The sequence below is a fragment of the Dendrobates tinctorius genome, unplaced genomic scaffold (genome assembly GCF_039654945.1).
Source record: "Dendrobates tinctorius isolate UK_male_01 unplaced genomic scaffold, ASM3965494v1 ptg000237l, whole genome shotgun sequence".
Taxonomy (NCBI): Eukaryota; Metazoa; Chordata; class Amphibia; order Anura; family Dendrobatidae; genus Dendrobates; species Dendrobates tinctorius.
The window spans coordinates 2,381,614-2,403,413 of record NW_027361904.1 but is presented as its reverse complement, the minus strand read 5'-3'; the positions used below and the strand labels follow the sequence as shown (position 1 = coordinate 2,403,413).

The following is a 21,800-nucleotide window of genomic DNA, read 5'->3' as shown; positions in this document are numbered from 1 at the left end:
GTTTTTCGTGCTGAATGACCATGTCAGTTTGTGTGGCACTTTTCTAATCTGCTTTTGCTATTGAAAACATTATCTATGAGCTCAAAAACCTTTCAGAACCTGGCACTCGGGTGATCCAAGATGGCCGCCGAGGGAGCAGGACACGCTCAGCTGAGCTCCTGCTCCATCTGAAGCAATCCTCATCCAGCCTCGGAACCGGTGTTAAAAGGGCCCCGAGACTATCAAGACCATCTAGCCTTATTAGAGACTACCTCATTTTAAGACCAGAACCCATCTGTCCACTATCTGAGGGGCTTTCCCCTGACACACGCGGGAGGCAGCGGAGCGTGGGGCAAACGCAGGGCCCAGAGAGTTGGATCTCCCCACGGCTAACCACTCACTGCAGGGGGTCTGAAGAGAGAAGTGCCGAGAAAATACCGCACGATAACGGTAGAAGCAGGTACCTGAGCGGGGAATCCCGGGAGCGTGGACGGCCAGACGTGCTGCAGTCGGCGGGAGGCAGGAGACAGGGGTCTGGAGTTTCCCTCCATGAGGCCTGGCGTTCACCTTTCCACACGGCTGCAGGCGCCGCTCACGGGCACAATATCAGAAACTGCTTATTACCTCAGTGCCTTATCGATCCTGGTGAGACCGAGGAGACAACGCTTCTAGGAGGTGGGTGACGGGTGAAACAGGGGGCGATAATTTGCCCTAGCATAGTGGGAAGAAACAAGCGCCGCTGGGACTCACTAACAGACCCACCAATAGGCCCTGGTGCCAAAGTGACTTATATTTACAGGGCGCTACTTAAAGCCCACTCACCCCAGCAACAGTCGCTCTCCCCCTCCCCTAAAGAAAGATATATGCAGCAGTGATCATAGCTGGAAGCTAGAAACAAAAACCTTCATCTCCAACATTAACTGGAGGCAACGCCATGCGTGACCCCTATCTCTGCTTTAAGCTCAGTCTCTCTGGATAACCACTCAGTTTTTACGTCCCTGTGATGATTTAAAGAACTGACATTATGCCCTCCGGGGAGGTTTATATATTAAAGTTCCATAGAGATTGAGAGACCTGGGGCTCCCATGGGACATGAAGATGCTACTTTCTCTCTCATAACATAATGTTCACTCCTGAATGATTTGCTAGGCAGTTGTCAAGCAATTTTTTTCTTCTCTTTTTCATGCTGTATACTATTGTCTGGGCCACTGAAAAGCCTTAAAGAAAACAGGGAGTCATCCCCATCTAGTGGTGCACTTGAGAGGCGCCAGCTGAAAATTCCCTCTGAATCCTTGTCCCTCTCCTGCCGTGAGAAATCATATTTAACAGCCCGGATAACTGCCCACGATTATTAGTGACGAAACGCAATACATCACCAGTTTTTATCAGCAAAAACAGACCTAGGTCAAGATTGGCAGATCAGCTGACACAAGCGCTAATAGTGGGTCACAAACAACCAAAAAGATGAAAAAATTTATCACAAAACAAAGTGGACCTAAACAAGGGCCATCGCGGGGTGACCGGGTTGACTAGATTCACAGTTATATGGGATAAGAGTAACCTCCCAGAGATTCGGAAACTTGGGAGACTGGAAGGCTGGAAACGTAGGGGGCTGACATTAATGTCTCAAATTATGGGTAACGGGGAGCTGAGACTGTTTGTGCAATTACAGAGTGAGCTTCAGTTGCCGGATTCTGAATGCTACCACTACTGTCAGCTACGGCATGCCATTACAGCTCAAAAACTTTCCAGAAACCTGCAGATACTATCTGACATAGTGTTGGACTATATATGTGGTGGTGATGGACTTACAAAAGGGGTCATTTCTAACACCTACAAAGATATATTGCATACACATTTAATGGGGTTCCCACTTAAAGCAAGATCCAAATGGGAGGGAGAGATTGGGGTGATGACTGACGAGGTATGGGACAGCATCCTAGAATATGTCCCCAAACTCACTATGAGTGAACCAGCTAGGTTGTCCCATCTTTATGTGATCCATCGTGTGTACCGTACCGCCCTTCTGATGTTTAAAATGGGGCTGAGGGACAACTCTGACTGTCCAAGATGTGGGGGGTCTGATGCCGGAATCCTTCATATGATGTGGACTTGTCCCAGGCTATCTGTGTTCTGGTTTAATGTCATTGACAGAATAGAAGGGTCTTACGGAAGTGTTATACCCAAAAGCCCACTGGTCTGCATACTGGGATATGTGGAGGAAATTGAAATAGTTAATAGTGCAAAGCTTGCTATAGCCAGACTACTATATGTAGCAAGGAAGCTGATTGCGAGGAACTGGATCAGGAAAGAACCACCTTCTGGGAGAGAGTTTGTGAAACAGGTGTCTTGTATCATCCGGCTGGAGGAAAGGATATAAGCTAAAAGAGGCAATTCTAGAACCTATGAGAGGTTGTGGAATCCCTGCCTACAATACGGTACAGTGAACTGATGGGAATGTGCTATATTTTACAATGCTGGTGTTGTGGATAAACCATTAACACCCGGACATAGGAACATTTCTGTTTTGTATGGTTTGATTGACAATATGGGTAAAGAGGATGACTAATGGTAAATTACGGTGTAAGAGAAATCTTATGGAGAAAAGAGTTATATAAGCTGTCTACGTGGGGGGGGACAGGAATGTTCAATTTGTAAATCTATTGTTTGTGGAAGATTTACTGTATATTCTGTATTTTGAATTCTGATTAATAAAAATCTATTTGATAAAAAAAAAAAAACAAGGGCCATCGCAGTATAAGGAATCAGGTGATGGCCCAGAATTGGATGAATCGCATGAGGATCCTTCTGACTTTGCGGACTCAGATAAACCTATTTCTAGAAGCTTCATTAAAAGTATACTGTCTTCAGCCTTGGCCCCCCTAGCGAAAGATTTATCAACAATTAAAAAAGACATTCAACAGATTGGCAGCAGGGTGGAGGAGCTAGAGGAGGCGCAGTTAAAGTTGTCCGCCTTCGCTGTGGGGACCTTAAAGCAGGCCTTCAACAACATGAGGATCATATTAATTCCCTCTACACAGCAATGGAAGATATTGAAAACAGCAACAGAAGAAACAATCTCAGAGTCCGGGGAGTGCCGGAGGCGACCAACCGAGAGGATGTACCAGCCATTCTCTCTGAACTCTTTTTGCCTATGCTGGACACAGAAGAAGGAAAGATGTTAATTCTTGAGAGAGCACATAGGGCACTAAAACCCAAGCTGAAACAATCAGAATTCCCTAGAGATATAATTTGCAGAATTCTGGACTTCCGCATGAAAGAGAAAATTCTCAAAAAATCAAGGACACTAAGCTCTCTGGAATATAAAGGCTTTAAAATTTGGGTTTTTCAGGATCTGGCACCGTCAACCTTGTCTCAGAGATACTTATTGAAACCCTTTACAGACGCCCTCAAGCAGAGACAGTTTCCTTTTCGATGGCTTTTTCCATTCAGCCTTTTCATCACAGGAGACAGCAAGAGATTTACTGTTAAATCATATTCCGACATCAACAAAGTATGTGCAGAGCTGGGTATTCAACTCGACTTTCTGCCTGATCTTCGTCTCACCCGCACTGATATCAGTCTTCCGGATACGTCATTGCAAGAACCTTGGAGAAGAGCGAGCAACTCTAAAGAGCAAAGAAGCAGAAAAAGACAAGCAGGGAAGCAGCATCCCTCCAGCGATTAATTGGGGACCCTTGTCTCCTAACCATCTCTGTATGGATCCTTTCAGCTGATCTACAGTGACTGCCTAGTTAACATATGGAACAAATTGAAAAATTGTCATGCTTTACCCTGATACACTCCCTGATGGGTGTTACAGTGGTATTTGTAATTTTGCTTATTACGAAGAACTTTGTTAATTTAGGGCAAAAAGCCCTTATTGTTGAATATATGCTAATGTTTTTGTCTTTTACCTTTCTCTCTTCCCCTCCCCAACCTTTCCCATGTCCATCGGCGATTCACTTTTCATCTCGTTCCGAGTCTCGGGCACCTACTGACCCGACATGGCTGACCGTTAGCAAGGAACGACAATAGCATCATACAACGTAAGAGGACCAAATGCGCCAATTAAAAGAGCTCAGGTATTGGCACACATTAAGAGATTGGGAGCTGACATTGCACTCCTGCAGGAGACCGACTTTATACAGGAAAAAGCCCCGAATTTTGAGAAACACTACTATAATACATGGTTCCATTTGTTTACCTCTTCCAGGAAGGGGAGGGGAGTGGCAATCGCTCTTGCTAAAAATACACCATTTCAGTATCTCGACATGCTTCATGACAGAGATGGTAGATATATCTTCATAAAGGGGAAATTGGCACACAAATTGGTCACGATAGGATGTGTATACACCCCCAACACAAAACAAGACACCTGGTTTTCCAGAATTATGAGAGAGACAAGTTAACTTGTAGAGGGTACTTTGATCCTGGGAGGTGACCTGAATGTTCCTCTGGAACCACCATTGGATTCTTCTATGGGGAAATCTAGTGTTCCCAAGAATGCATTAACACGCATCCGAACAACCCTACATCTAAACCAACTGATTCATACTTGGAGATTTCTCCACCCTACTGTACGAGACTTTTCACATTTCTCACAAGCGCAATCTTTTTATCCCATTCCAGATGTCCGTACAGCAGAAAGACTCACAAATAGTCCCGAGCGTTCACTCTGACCACTCCATCTTAATAAACAAACTTATGATAGGCCATAGACCAAACAACAACCCTTGGAGGTTGAATGAAACTTTAATTGCAGATGAGCCCGCCAGAAGTAAAATAAAAAAGAAAATTCAAGAGTGCTTTGAGATTAACGACGCAGAGAAAGCGTTTGACAGGGTGGACTGGACATTCATGCGAGAGACTCTCACAAGGTTTGGTTTTCCTCCCACAGTTGTAGATGCCATTTTTCAAATGGATAAGTCACCGTCTGCGAGGGTAAGAGTCAACGGGGATTTTTCCCCACTCTTTGAGATCAAAAACGGCACACGTCAAGGCTGCCCCCTTTCACCAGCTTTATTTGTCCTAACCATTGAGACGTTAATCCAGAGCATTAGACAGCATTCAGCAATAGGGGGCATTGAGATCTCGGACTCCTCACATGTAGTAGCAGCGTTCGCAGACGACCTTCTCTTGCTCCTATCGGACCCTGAAAAAGAAATACCGGCGGTGTTGGAGAAGTTTGAGGCATTTGGAGAGTTATCGAACTTTAAGATCAATCTAGAGAAGTCTGAGGCGATGGGGATTAATATTCGGCACACAGCAATCCAAAATTTGAAAGCTAAATTCCCAATAAAATGGAATTCTAAATATATTAAGTATTTAGGCATTAAACTAAGTCCACAATGGAATTCCCTTTTCTCGCTCAACTTTTTACCCCTTCTCGACGATACTCTTGAAGCCATTAAGTTAAGGGAGAGCACCCTATACTTCCTGGATAGGAAGACAAAAATCTCATCAAAGGGTTCATTTTACCTAAGTATAGTAATATATCCAGAATGTTGCCTATTAAAGTCCCAGACACGATTTTTCAGAAGGTCCGATCTCTTTTTGGGAAGTACATATGGGGGGGGGGGGTCTAAAACCTAGAATAAGCTATATTACACTTTCCCTACCTAAACGTAGAGGGGGTATAGGACTTCTGGACCCACAAAAATATCACGCAGCGGCAACTTTGTCGCAATTAATAGATTGGACGAGAGATGGTAATCACAAACTTTGGACAGGGATTGCTAGCGAGTCGATGTCAGTGCCAGTCTCTACTATCCTTCACTCGTCAACCGGTTTCATAAAGAAAGTTCTTTCCGCAAATGAAATAACAAAAAATTTGATCAAGACCTGGGCCAGATTCTCATCCTCACTAATACCACTCCCATCACCCCTGATAAAAGTAAGAGACCTACCTGGCCTTTATTTAGATCGTCCTTTTTTTAGGGACACAGATTCTTTACAAAAGATAAACGAAAGTTTAGATGCTTTCATGGAAGACGGTGCGATCCTCCCACTGCAGGATTTACAAATGAAATTTCCACACTGCCACATTAACTTTCTTCAATACAAATAGGCTTAAAAACTCGATTAGATCATATTTACAATCTGGACTTCCGCTCAGAGAGAGTTGACCGCTTTTGAAAAGTTGCTGACTCAGAAAAATAAACCAAGGGGAGTGTTGGGTAAGCTCTACCAGATACTTCTGACCCACTCAACCTCTATTAAACAAGCGTTTATAATGAAATGGGAAAGAGACCTGGAGGTTGAATTGCAAGAATGGGAGGTTGAAAAGATATATAAAAATTCACATGGTCCTTCTGGTTGTGTAAGGGTCCAAGAAAACTCCTACAAAGTCCTTAAGAGGTGGTACACCACCCCTGATACTAGAAAGATGTGGCAGCCTGAGGTATCCTGTAATTGTTGGAGATGTTTAAAGGAGAAGGGATCGTATTTGCACATATGGTGGCAGTGTGAAAATATTCAACCACTCTGGAGAAAAGTGCTTAAAATTGTAACAAGACTTTGTCAGCTTCCAAACCCCCCCATCCTTGAAATTGATTTTTCTAAACTGGTCAGGCGACCTCGCACAATACAAACACAAAAAACTTCTTATGTATTTGTTAGCAGCAGCTAAAATGCTTATACCCTTACATTGGCTATCACAGAGCTGCCCAACCCTGGGAGAATGGTTGCAGAAGGTAAACCAACTATATCACATAGAAGAAATAATAGCTAGCACGACCTTTAAAGTTGGTAAATTCAGTCTGTGTCAAGAATAGCGTGGCACCACCACAAGGTGCACAAGTAGGTTACCCAGATCAAAGTGAAATAATACAAATAACTTGGCACTCAACTGAATGATCCTTTGCACATGGAGTTATTTTATTTTTTATATATATTTTCTATGCAGTCCTAGAAAGACGTTTCGGCCCATAATCGGCCTTCGTCAGTCTGCTGATAGGTGAATATATATATATATATATACACACAGAAAGGGATTATATAAATCCCATTTGAGAGTGCTGTTGATATTAGCCTGTTTGGACTAACACTATAGGGCACAGTAGAGGACAGAGTCCGTATAAGACGTGGAGCTGCTGTGTCGGCGTGCCGGGCTAGACGCGGTTTCCCCCGCTCGTCTGAAAGCTTTCAGTACTGAGCAGAATGACACAGACAAAAGTCAGGGGGCAAACTGGATCATACACAGCAAACAAACACATGCAGAGGAACAGCGATACGGAGAGTAACCTGGGTCAGCGACCTCAAACCGAGCAGACGGAAGTATCACCGACATTGGAACCAGGAACTACCAACATTAAATAGCCGCCCCAGAACCAAAGAGGCAGACAGACTTAACCCTGACCTGACCAGGACGGAGCCATAACCACCCCGTCCTGAGTCATGACACAGGTTAGGGCATTTCTGGGAATTGTAGGATATTATCGGCGAATTATCCCGAATTTCGTCTTGATAGCTGCCCCCCTCACTGATCATCTCAAGGGCACAAAGTCGACGAAGGTCAAATGGTCCTCTGACGCCAACACTCCAGGAAAGTGTTTGTGCTCGTGTGGTATGTTAAGGACTTGAACCATGGACATTGCTATCCGTGAGCTGGCTGATCCCCGCTAGATGGACTGTTTTTTTGTTTGCTGTTTTACCCAGAGGGCCGTGTTTATTTTTCCCAGCTTGGTTTATGCTGCCTTTAATAAACCAAACACATTCGTAAAGAGACAGTGTTCCGTCTCCACCTCTTTGTCCAGCCGAGTGAGCCGCTCTATCACAATACACACACATAAATATACATACACAAAGTTTATAAGTTTATTTTTTTATTAGAATAAACTACTTTTTGTTCAGAAAAAAATTATTTTGCTTTTAGACAAATTTTTTTAAATAATTTTTTTTTACAATATTTATTGGTCCTACAAGGGGACTTGACACAAGATCTCCTGTTTGCATTGGTAATATTCTGTACGATACACAGTTCGGTCCATATATATTTGGACAGAGACATTTTTCCAATTTTGGATATAGACAATATCACAATGAATTTTAAACTAAACAATTCAGATGCAGTTGAAGTTCAGACATTCATCTTTCATTTGAGGGTATCCACATTAAAATTGGATGAAGGGTTTAGGAGTTTCAGCTCAACATGTGCCACCCTATTTTTAAAGGGACCAAAAGTAATTGGACAGACCACTCGTCTCAGCTTCACACCTGAATGCACGTTGTAGCACATATATTGCATAGCACAAGTCTGCCAAGACTTTAGTCTGCAGTGTGTATCCTAGAAGTGTGTATCTTAAAAGTGTGAGATGATATGAAAATATGAATTAATCCAGAATTGGAACAGAAGGTAACTGGAAAGAGTCACTGTAAACAATGTTTTTGTTTGTTTCCACTCTGACCCCTATAATCCTTCACTTTCTGATAACCTCACTAAACCCCACACCAAGCAAGGAACTGTTCATCTCTTCTTCAATCCTTCCAATCCATCTCGCCTCTTCCTCAGATCTGTTCCTCAACATACAATCCTGTCTCCAAACACAGACAGCCCCCTCATGCCCTCTCCTGCTCCCACCTGCTAACACTCTCTCTGCTCCTCCTCACTGCCAGCGATAGCTCTCCAAATCTTGGTCCTCCTCACCACATTCCCACAGTCATTTCTACCTCCCATCCACACCCAATCACAACTTTCCGTAACCACGCCAACCTTATACACATTCGCCCAACCCCAGCTTCCCCAGTCCCACTAACAGGAGCTCTGTGGAACGCTCGGCCCTGTCTGCAACAAACTTTCTTTCATCCATGATCTTTTTATTACTAACAAACTTTCCTTCCTCGCCATCACCGAAACCTGGCTCACCTCCTCTGACACAGTCTCTCCTGCTGCACTCTCATATGGTGGACTCCACCTTTCCCACACCCCCCACCTCAGCTGCAAGCATGGTGGAGGAGTTGGTTTTCTCCTGTCAGATAACTGCTCCTTCACCCCATTCCGACTGCCGCCCTCTGCTACCCTCCCTTCCTTTGAGGTGCACTATGTGCGCATCTACTCCCCCTCCAACCTCCAACTAGCTGTCATATACCCCCCTCCAGGGTCAGCCACCACCTTCTTTGACCACTTCACCACCTGGCTACTTCATTTCCTTTCCACTGATATCCCCACTATCATCTTGGGCGACTGCAACATCCCCATTGACACTTCCCTCTCAGCTGCCACTAAATATCTCTCTCTCACTTCCTCCTTCGGCCTCACTCAATGGTCTTCTGCAGCCACTCACAAAGATGGCCACCCACTAGATCTCATCATCACCCGCCTCTGCTCCCTATCTAGCCTCTCTAACTCACCTCTTCCTCTCTCTGACCATAACCTACTTACATTCTCTTCCCTCTCCTCCTCAGGTCCACAATCCCCACCTCAAAAACTCGCACACCCTCGCAGAAATCTTCAACACCTCGATCTACACTCACTGTCTGAATCCCTCCTCCCTCTTACAGACATAAGTTCTCTACACAATGCGGATGCCGCTCTAAATAACACCACAATAGCTGTAGCTTTGGAATCAGTTGCCCCTCTCAAACATACCAAAGCTCGCAAAATCAACAGACAGCCCTGGCACACCAGTCTGACCAAAGAACTGAGGTGGGCTTCCAGGGCTGCTGAGCGGATATGGAAAAAATCCCACTCCAATGAGGACTTCATCACATTCAAACAGTCCCTCACTACTTTCAAGGCCACACTGGCTGCAGCAAAACAAACCTACTTCACATCTCTCATATCCTCCCTGTCTCACAACCCTAAACAGTAATTCAACACCTTCAATTCTCTCCTCCGCCCCCCCAGCACCTCCTCCCTCTCCACTCATCTCAGACTTTGCCTCATTTTTCAAGAAGATTGATAACATCAGAGACAGTTTTGGTCAACAACCACCAGTGCCTTTCCTCCTACCTGTCCTGCCCTCCTCCCCCAAAACCAACTTCTCCACCATTACAGAAGATCGACTCTCCACTCTACTCTCAAGATCACATCTCACTACCTGTGCACTTGACCCGATCCCATCCCACTTCATCCCAAACCTCACCGCAGTATTCATCCCAACCCTAACCCATCTCTTCAACCTATTACTAACAACTGGTGTTTTCCCCTCAAGCTTTAAACATGCCTCAATCACACCTATCCTCAAAAAGCCCTCTATTGACCCATCCTCTGTATCTAGCTATCGCCCTATATCACTTCTCCCCTATGCCTCAAAACTACTGAAACAACACATCCATCTTGAACTATCCTCCCACCTCTCTTCTTGTTCCCTCCTTGACCACTTGCAATCCGGCTTCCGGCCACACCACTCCACTGAAACTGCCCTAACTAAGGTCACCAATGACCTACTTGCTGCCAAGGCCAAGCGACACTACTCTGTCCTCCTCCTCCTGGACCTGTCCTCTGCCTTTGACACAGTGGACCATTCCCTATTACTACAGACCCTCTCATCTCTTGGTATCACAGACTTGGCCCTATCTTGGATTGTGTCATACCTAGCAGACCGGACATTCAGCGTCTCCCATTCGCACACCACCTCCTCACCGTGCCCCCTATCCGTTGGAGTCCCGCAAGGTTCAGTCCTAGGGCCCCTGCTCTTCTCTGTTTACACCTTTGGCCTCGGACAGCTCATAGAATCTCATGGCTTTCAGTATCATCTCTATGCTGATGACACACAGATCTACATCTCTGGACAAGATATCACCTCCCTACTAAACAGAATCCCTCAATGTCTGTCTGCTATTTCATCCTTCTTCTCCGCTAGATTTCTAAAACTTAATATGGACAAAACAGAATTAATCATCTTTCCCCATCTCACGTGACCCTCCCAACGGACCTATCTATTAAAATAAATGGCTGCCCACTCTCTCCAGCCCCACAAGCTCACTGCCTCGGGGTCATCCTTGACACTGATCTCTCTTTCAAACCACATATCCAAGCCCTTTCCACTTCCTGCCGAATTCAACTCAAAAATATTTCACGGATCCGTACATTTCTCAACCAATAATCTGCAAAAACCCTAGTCCATGCCCTCATCTCCCGCCTTGACGACTGCAACCTCCTGCTCTGTGGCCTCCCCTCTAACACTCTCGCACCCCTCCAATATATTCTTAACTCTGCTGCCCGACTAATCCACCTGTCCCCCCGCTATTCCCCGGCTTCTCCCCTCTGTCAATCCCTGCACTGGCTCCCCATTACCCAAAGACTCCAGTTCAAAACCCTAACCATGACATACAAAGCCATCCACAACCTGAGTCCTCCATACAATAGTCTCCTGGTACTCACCTGCACGAAACCTCCGATCCTCACAAGATCTCCTTCTGTACTCCTCTTCCCACAATCGCATACAAGATTTCTCCCGCGCATCCCCTCTACTCTGGAACGCTCTACCACAACATATCAGACTCTCGCCTACCATGGAAACCTTCAAAAAGAACTTGAAGACCTACCTCTTCCGACAAGCCTACAACTTGCAGTAACCACCAATCCACCAAACCGCTGCACGACCAGCTCTACCCTCGCCTACTTTATCCTCACCCATCCCGTTGTAGATTGTGAGCCCTCGCGGGCAGGGTCCTCTCTCATCCTGTACCAGTCATGACTTGTATTGTTTAAGATTACTGTACTTGTATGTATTATGTATACCCCTCCTCACATGTAAAGCGCAATGGAATAAATGGCGCTATAATAAATAATAATAATAGTAAATAAAATGTTCATTTCTAGTACTTGGTTGAAAACCCTTTGTTGGCAATGACTGCCTGAAGTCTTGAACTCATGGACATCACCAGACGCTGTGTTTCCTCCTTTTTGATGCTCTGCCAGGCCTTCACTGCGGTGGTTTTCAGTTGCTGCTTGTTTGTGGGCCTTTCTGTCTGAAGTTTAGTCTTTAACAAGTGAAATGCATGCTCAATTGGGTTGAGATCAGGTGACCGACTTGGCCATTCAAGAATATTCCACTTCTTTGCTTTAATAAACTCCTGGGTTGCTTTGGCTTTATGTTTTGGGTCATTGTCCATCTGTAGTATGAAACGACGACCAATCAGTTTGGCTGCATTTGGCTGGATCTGAGACAGTATGGCTCTGAATACCTCAGAATTCATTCGGCTGCTTCTGTCCTGTGTCACATCAATAAACACTAGTGACCCAGTGCCACTGGCCGCCATGCATGCCCAAGCCATCACACTGCCTCCGCCGTGTTTTACAGATGAGATGGTATGCTTTGGATCATGAGCTGTACCATGCCTTCGCCATACTTCTCTCTTTCCATCATTCTGGTAGAGGTTGATCTTGGTTTCATCTGTCCAAAGAATGTTCTTCCAGAACTGTGCTGGCTTTTTTAGATGTTTTTTAGCAAAGTCCAGTCTAGCCTTTTGATTCTTGATGCTTATGAGTGGCTTGCACCGTGCAGTGAACCCTCTGTATTTACTTTCATGCAGTTTTCTCTTTATGGTAGATTTGGATATTGATACACCTACCTCCTGGAGAGTGTTGGTCACTTGGTTGGTTGCTGTGAAGGGGATTCTCTTCACCATGGAGATTATTCTGCGATCATCCACCACTGTTGTCTTCCGTGGGCGCCCAGGTCTTTTTGCATTGATGAGTTCACCAGTGCTTTCTTTCTTTCTCAGGATGTACTAAACTGTAGATTTTGCCACTCCTAATGTTGTAGCAATTTCTCGGATGGGTTTTTTTCTGTTTTTGCAGCTTAAGGATGGCTTGTTTCACCTGCATGGAGAGCTCCTTTGACCGCATGTTTCCTTCACAGCAAAACCTTCCAAATGCAAGCACCACACCTCAAATCAACTCCAGGCCTTTTATCTGCTTAATTGAGAATGACATAACGAAGGGATTGCCCACACCTGTCCATGAAATAGCCTTGGAGACAATTGTCCAATTACTTTTGGTCACTTTAGAAACAGGGTGGCACATGTTAAGGAGCTGAAACTCCTAAACCTTCACCCAATTTTAATGTGGATACCCTCAAATGAAAGCTGAAAGTCTGAACTTCAACTGCATCTGAATTGTTTTGTTTCAAATTCATTGTGGTAATGTCTAGAACCAAAATTGGAAAAATGTTGTCTCTGTCCAAATATATATGGACCTAACTGTATGCAGTACGGGACGGGCTTTCTGACATAGCCAAGGGAAAGATAAGACAGAGTGATTTCCTTCTGTTTTTATATTTGTCAAGGCCACTTTGATCACAGTAAGTTAAGAATTAATTAATAATCATACATTTACAGCACTCAAATTCTTTGGAAACAGGCAGGGAAAAGTTTTACTTTACAGAAAGAATCAGCTGAAATCCCATACTGACTTGTCTATATGCTCTGATTAGTTTCTCAAGTAAAGCATAAAAATGGCTTCAACCCTCCGTGAATTCTTTGATGTTCAGTCAGAGCTAATCTACAGCTATAAAGTTTTCCATATTCTGAACTTGAAAGTGGCATTTCCCGTGTAAATTCTCTGATGTTGAACCCCTTACCGACATAGGGCGTAATAGTATGCCGATGTCGGTATCCCTCCCTTTGATGTGGGCTCTGGCGCTAAGCCCACATCTTTCCCAGGACATGTCAGCTGCTTTGAACAGCTGACATGTGCCTGCAATAGCCGCGGGTGGAATCGCGATCCACCCATGACTATAAACTAGTTAAATGCCGCTTTCAAACACTGACTGCGGCATTTAAATGGCACTTCCGGCAATCGCACCAGAAATGCGCACACCGGTGACCAGCATCATGTGATCGTGAGTCACCGGTGTGTTGGCATGACAACCGGAGGTCTCCTTGAGACCTCTATGGTTGTCAGTGCCAGATTGCTACGAGCGCCACCCAGTGGTCGGCGCTCATAGCAAGTCAGTAATTCTGCTACATAGAGGTGATGATCAGATCGCCTCTATGTAGCTGAGACGATCAAGTTGTGGCAGCTTCTAGCCTCCCATGGAGACTATTGAAGCATGCCAATAGTAAAAAAAAAAGTTTTTAAAAATATGAAAAAAAAAACTAAAAAGTTGAAATCACCCCCCTATCGCCTCATTCAAAATAAAACAAAAATAAAATCAAACATACACATATTTGGTATTGCTGCGTTCAGACTAAATTGATCGCTAAACGGCGTAGCAAGAAAAAATTCAAAATGCCAGAATTACTGTTTTTTGATCACTGCAACATTACATTAAAATGCAATAACGGGCGATCAAAAGTTCGTATCTGCACCAAAATGGTATCAGTAAAAACGTCAGTTCGGCACGCAAAAAATAAGCCCTCACCCAACCCGAGATCACTAAAAAATGGAGATGCTATGGGTCTCGGAAAATGGTGCAATTTTTTTTTTTTAAACAAAGTTTGGAATTTTTTTCCACCACTTAGATAAAAAAAGAACTTAGACATGTTTGGTGTCTATGAACTCGTAATGACCTAGAGAATCATAATGGCAGGTCAGTTTTAGCATTTAGCGAACCTAACAAACAAGCCAAACAAAAAACAAGTGTGGGATTGCACATTTTTTTGCAATTTCACCTCACTTGGAATTTTTTCCCATTTTCTAGTACATGACATGGTAAAATCAATGGAGTCGTTCAAAAGTACAACTCGTCCTGCAAAAAATGAGCCCTCACATGGCCAAATTGACAGAAAAATAAAAAAGTTATGGCTCTGGGAAGGAGGGGAGCGAAAAACGAAAACACAAAACCAAAAAAAGCTCTGGGGGTTAAGGGGTTAACAAGATCTGATCTAACAGTGAAAGATTTTCCACATTCTAAACATGAAGCTGGTTTCCCTCTGTGTGAGATTTTTCATGTCTAACAAGACCTGATTTATTGGTAAAGCATTTTCCACATTTTGGGCATGAATATGGCTTCTCCCCTGTGTGAATTCTTTGATGCCTAGTAAGAACATGTTTCAAACTAAAACATTTTCCACATTGTGAACATTTAAATGGCTTCTCACCCGTGTGGCTTTGTTGGTGTCTAATCAGCTTTGGTTTCACGGTAAAACATTTTCCACATTGTGAACATGAAAATGGCTTCTCCCCTGTGTGAATTCTCTGATGATTAATAAGAACATGTTTCAGTTGAAAAGTTTTCCCACATTCTGAGCATGAATATGGCTTTTCCCCTTTGTGGATTCTTTGATGTCTTATCAAAGCTGATTTTACAGTAAAATATTTTCCACATTCTGAACATGAATACGGCTTCTCTCCTGTATGAATTCTTTGATGTCTAATAAGACCATGTTTCTCGTTAAAACAGATCCCACATTCTGAACAAGAAAATGGTTTCTCCCCTGTGTGTTTTTTATGATGTCTAACCAGATGTGATTTCTGTTCAAAACATTTCCCACATTCTGAACATGAATACGGCTTCTCCCCTGTGTGAATTCTATGATGTCTAACCAAACCTGATTTATGGGAAAAACATTTGCCACATTCTGAACATAAATGTGATGAATCAGGAGATTGGATCTGTTTAACGGGATCAGATGATACATTTTGGATATGAGGGGCGGAGGGTATATCTTCAATATTGGCATTTTTCTCACATCCATATTGAAACACAATATAATCATCTGCATCATCATGTGAAGATTTTGGATGTTCCTCTGAGCTCCCGGTACAGTCATCTGCAAAGAATAAAACTGATTATATTATTTTAGTAATAGAAACTCAACAATTATACTGACTTTTTATGACATTACAATTGAATAGTATATAGCAAAATTAAGTTATTACTGGCCTAAAATATTTGGTTGCACAATGGATCACAATCTCACAGCAAGGACCACTAGGTCACAATGTTATGATAACAGGCTTTTTTGTTGCGGTTTTCAACTCCTGTGTTGAAGACAGAAGCAAGTATGGCCATGTAAAAAAAAGCCTACAGTTTTCTACTTTTTTTCTTTACTTAAATCTAGGGGTGGATACAGCCAAATTATACAATCATCATATAACTAGCTCATTCCTTCCCTCACTGCGCCCGGAGCTAGCACAATTCCCTGCTGTTTAACTATTTAGATGCTGCAGCAATGGTTAATGGTTCCGGTCTCTGTGCACACGGCAGGTGGGCACTCGGATCCGGGCGTTGGTGCAGCTGCAAAGGCAAGTTGGGAGCAAGGACGTGGCACACATAGTAGTACAGAGAACAGCAGGACAGATGAAAAGAAGTCAGCAGGGATAGAAACATGTTAGCATGGTGTGGGGTGGAGTCTTCCTAACTGCAGTCTTTAATCACAATCCGAAGACATGTGTGAGTCCTAATGGGCCTTAAATATGTCTAGGGAGATATCATAGATCTACTGTATGTCGGGCACACTGCAAAACCCGACGTGGAGCACAACAGAGAGCAGTGGGCCGAGGTGAAGGAAGCGAAGCCTGAGATACTAGGAACAGAAGTGTAACACCAGGAAGCCATTAACCTCCAGTGCTATTAAATTCCAGAATTTCAGCCTCATTGGAGGCCCAGAAGTACAAGGTGTTCAGTTGGCAGAGACACAACCGAGGTAAAGAGGCTCAACCCAACCACAGAAGAAGAAACATCAACACTCGACTCAGAAATGTCTAAAGACAGATTATTCACAGGTCTTATGGACTGATGAGATAAGTGAGCATTTTCCTGTTTGTCCTGACAGCAGGGGTGGTGCTAGAGAGCAAAACCGAGGAGATTTCTGTGTTTGTTCACAGTGGAGCTGGAGTCAGAATGGTTGATGCTAAGTTTGACACAACTCACAGGCTGGCTTCCTGTACCTTAGCTAAGCCCATTCCCATTTTTGCCATCGACTCAGCGCCATTTGCACAGAAAGCTCTCACTGAAATTGTACAGAATGTAAGACTGAGGGTGGGGTTGGTTCATTGTCAGATAATTCTTTGCTATGTCCTTGACAGTCTTCACACTCCAAATACATTGGGTCTTCCCTGGTTGGTCAAACATAATCCGTTGGTGAATTGGCAAGCCAGGGAGATCGTTGAGTAGGAAGATTACTGCCATGAGAACTGTTTAAATATCTCCCTTTCTTCAGTATCTACAATAACCTTACCTGCATTCTTGTCAGGGTTTGAGGACATTTTTTCTGAGGGGGGGGGGGGGTGTAAGGATTTGCTTCCTCACCGTACATATGACTGTTCTATTTTCCTGACACCCAGAGCTAAATTACCGAAGTCCAGAATGTATAATCTTTCGGGCCCTGAGAGACAAGCCATGAAGGATTTCATTGCGGAAAGTCTGAACAGACACATCAGACCCATGGCAGCAGGGGTCTTCTTTGTGAAAAAAAAAAAAAAAAAAAAAAAAGATGGTGGTCTAGATTTCCGGGAATTAAATCAGATTGCAATCTGAGATCCATATCCTCTTCCTCCGATTCCGGATCTGTTCAGGCAGGTAGAGGGAGCTAATGTGTTCTCCAAGTTGGATTTAAGGGGGCCTACAACCTTATTAAAAATCAGAGAAGGGGATGAATGGAAGACAGCGTTCAATACCCCTGAGGCTCATTTCAAGAGTCTGGTCATACCTTTCGGTCTGACCAATGCACCTGCGGTATTCCAACATTTCGTCAATGATATTTTCCATCATTTGGTGGGCAGGTTTGTGGTGGTCTATCTAGGCGATATTTTGATTTACTGATTTTGGGACACATCAGGGGCATGTTAAACAGGTGCTGCAAATATCAAAGAATAAACAATACGCCAAACTAGAAAAATGATTTCGCCGTCCAGGAGGTGCAGTTTTAGGGGGCTCTGTTGCCATCTTCGGGTTTTCAGATGGATCCTGGGTCTTTGCTGTGCTTGATTGGGACTGTCCCGAGAAAGTGAAGGCTGTATGTTTTCTGGGCTTTACTTATTTTTTTTATCGGAAATGTATCCAAAATTATTCAGCGATTGTGAAACCCCTTACTGACATGTCAAGGAAGGGTTCTGATTTTTTCCAAATGGTCGGATGCTGCCCTGCAGACTTTTTCCTCCCTTAAGAGCTGTTTTTCCACAGCTCCTACACTTAGTCAACCTGATGTTTCCCAGCCCTTCGTTGTGGAGGTTGATTCGTCAGAGGTGGAGGTTTGGGCTGTGTTGTCTCGGGGTCCTACCCCTGGTAAATGGGATCCATGCGCATTTTTTTCCAAAAAATTGTCTTCATCTGAGAGAAACTATGACGTGGATAATAGCTTTTGGCTATTAAATTGGCATTTGAAGAATGGCGACATTGGTTGGAGGGGGCTGTCCGTCCTTTTACTGTTATAACTGATCATAAGAATCTCTCATATCTTCAATCGCCTAAAAGTCCTAGGCAAGCTAGATGGTCCCTGTTTCTCACTAGGTTCAATTTTGTTATCACTTTCTGTCCAGGGGTCAAAAATGTCAAGGCTGATGCTTTGTCCTGGAGTTTCCCTGGTGGTGGTGACCATGAGGACCCTGCCTTGATTTTACAGAAGGGGTAGTCATTTCGGCATACCCTGAGCTGGAGGGTGAGGTGTTGGAGGCTCAGGGGGATGCCCCTGCCTCCTACCCTTCAGGAAGGTTATTTGTACCATCTAATCTGCGCTGCAAAATAATTAAGGAACATCACAACTCTGTGCTTGCTGGTCACATAAAGGTGGTAAGGCAAGTGCAGACCTCATTTCTCGTATTTTTTGGCGGCCGGGGTTGTATCAGGATGTGGTTGAACATATCTCCTTGCAGTATCTGCACGCTTTCTAAAGTATAGCATACCCATCTGTCTGGTACTCTTCTTCCGCTAACTATTGCTAGCAGGCCATGGACGCACTTGTTCATGGATTTTATTACTGACCTACCGGTATCTGCAGGCTAGACTGTGGTTTTGGTGGTTGTAGATAGGTTCAGTAAGATGGTTCACTTTGACGCACTACCGGCACTTTCGAATGCCAAGACTCTTGCTCAGGTGTTTATAAATGAGATTGTGAAGCTTCACGGGGTTCCCTCCGCTGCGGTGTCAGATCGGGGGACCCAGTTTGTTTCCAAGTTCTGAAGGGTGTTCTGTTCTCGACTGGAAGTGCAGCTGTCTTTTTCCTCGGCCTTCCATCCCCAGTCGAATGGACAGACCGAGCGCCTTAAATCAGAATTTGGAGATTTACCTCAGGTGTTTTGTCTCCGAATATTAGGAGGATTGGGCAACCTACTTACCACTGGCAGAATTTGCTAGTACGGGTTCTGAATAGATAGGGCTTGTAGTTCCCCTAGTCTTTTTGATGAAGTAATAGCAACCAAGAAGGCAGTTTTGAGTGAAAGCTTGCTAATATCCATATACTCTGATAGATCATATGGGCGCTTACACAGGGCATTAAGGACCAGATTAAGATCCCATGGTGGTACCGACTTCCATATCAAAGGCTTCAGCCTCTGTACGGCTTTGGAAAACCTAGCTATCCAGGGCTGCAAGGACAGAGAAAAGTCAAAGAATACACTAAGGGCCAAGATCTGCACCCTCAGGGTACTAGGTCTAAGGCCTTTCTTAAATCCTGACTGAAGTCAGTCAAGAATTTTAGGAATGTTTGGATGGGTAGTATCTACTGACGCCTCTCCACAATAACTGCAGAATTGTTCCCATATTTTGTTGTAAATGGCAAAGATCACTGGTTTCCTACTTGCTTGAAGCGTAGAGATCACTTTATCGGACAGACCTATGGACTTCAGGACCTGTCGCTCAGGATCCAGGCTGAGAGTTGAAAAGCATCTCGGTTGTGATGGACGACCGGGCCTTGGTGGAAGAAATCTTTCCTCCTTGGCAGCAGGATGGGGTCTTCCCTCAACATCTTCCTCAGGAGAGGAGACCAGCTCCTCTTCGACCAGAAGGGCACTACTAAGATAACTGTCGCCCTTTTGTCGTATATTTTCCTGAGAATTCATGGAATCAGAGGAAGAGGTGGGAATGCATATGACACCCTTTTCCCATGGCTGGGATAGAGCATCAAGTCCCACTGAACCAGAGGATCTAGGGAAAAAAAAATGTTCTGACTTTTGCATTTTCTATGGCGGAGAACAGATCCACGTCTGGTCTTCCCCAGCGTTGGCACAACATGTTGAACACATCGTTGTTCAATTCCCACTCCGTGGAGGCTATCTTCTTCCTGCTCAGAAAATCTGCCACCTGGTTTTAGGCTCCTTCTAGATGCACTGCCGAGATGGATAGGACCTATCCTTCTGCCCATCTAAAGATCCGCTTTGCCAGATGTTGTAGCGCCAGATGGTTCAGACCTCCTTGATAACGCAGAAATGCTACTACGGTCGTGTTGTCGGATAAAATTTTTTATATGCTTGCCCTTTGACCAGCAACTGAACTTGGAGAAGCACTTTCCACACTTAGTATAGCTCTCTGAAATTCGAGGACTTGGCTTTTATCTCTGCACTCCTTTCTCCCTGGAAGTATCTCCCTTCCACATGACCGCCCCAACCCAGCTGACTCGAGTCGGTGGTGATAATGACACACTGCGAGAGAATCCACGGAACGCCAGTCTGAAGGTTTTTCGGAATGGTCCACCAACACAAGAATTTCCTCACCCGAGAAGATAGGGACATTCCCTTGTCCAGCGAGAATTGACTTCTGTCCCAGGTTGATAGGACCACCGTCTGCAGTTCCCGAGAGTGGAACTGACTCCACCTTACACAAGGGATGCAAGACACCCTGTTCCAGAACCTTCATCGCTTCCCTGATGGAGCAGCGGTTTCTTGCGAACTGGTGAATCCTTTTCACTATCAGTGTCTGTTTTTCTTCTGGTAAGAAAGATGTTCTCAAATGGGAGTCTAGCAAGACCCCCAGAAATCTTATCCTTGGCTCTGGGACCAGGTTCAACTTCTCCCAGTTTATAATCCATTGGAGATCGAGATATGGCAATTGACCCTGAGCTGTTCTTTGGAATTGGCCACTATTAGGAAGTCGTCTAAGTAAGATATTATGGTGATGATGTTGTTATTTCTCAGATAGGCGACCACCTCTACCACTAGTTTGGTAAACACCCTGAGAGCTGAAACTAGGCCGAAGGGAAGACACCAAAACTGGCAGTGACAGATCCTCCCCTTGTGACGAACAGCCCACCGCCGTTCGTCCACTTACGGGCGACACTAACGGGGGTCCCGCTGCCACCAAAACGCGACGGACAGCGGACCCTGTGTCACCACTATGTCACAGTCCCACCACTGACACGGGTGTATCAGCGGACGGAGGGACGTGACACAATGCCGGCACACGGCTATCACAGGCACCGTTGGGACTTATCTTAGTTATCCCACCACCGGCACCATGTGACAAAAATATCCAGCAAGCTAATCTCGCTCTACAATTTGCCGCAGGGGGAGTTTAATTTGGATGCCCCACCACTGCTATCAATCTTCCAAGTACTGCGGGGATTTATGTATATCCCACTTTCTCAGTTCCACTTTGGAACTCACAGCTCTCCGGCGCCCCCCTTACCCTCAGGTCAGTCAGGGAACTGCACCTAGGATAATTAGTCGCCGGACGGGCTGCCTGTTGTGAACCGGCAATTAGGCTTCTGCAGTAAGGGAATTATCAATGCTGTGGCTGAAGCCCCTTACTCAGCAATATAAGACCCTTCTAGACTGCCAGCAAGCCTCTATAGCCGTATACAACGCGCTGCCACCAGTCACGGTTACTTAATTCACAGTGTTAAATTAAGAGGGTCCGTGGCAAACCCCTTGAATTAGTAGCGATTATCTATCAAAGGCGTATAGTTCGATTCTTAGAGCATGGAGACAGATCTAAATAATTTCATTTATTTTCCGAAAGAGGACAGTGATTACAGATAAAAGTTGCTATAAAATT

The 21,800-nt window shown here is 44.5% G+C and overlaps 1 protein-coding gene across 1 annotated transcript in view; it reads right to left on the bottom strand.

Annotated features, from left to right (window-relative positions):
* Positions 1-21,800, bottom strand: part of LOC141060473 (uncharacterized) — a 190,916-nt gene that overhangs the window by 146,039 nt on the left and 23,077 nt on the right. The window contains 1 exon segment of the mRNA XM_073556738.1: positions 14,833-15,642. Within this exon segment, the coding sequence (XP_073412839.1) occupies positions 14,833-15,642 (810 nt within the window).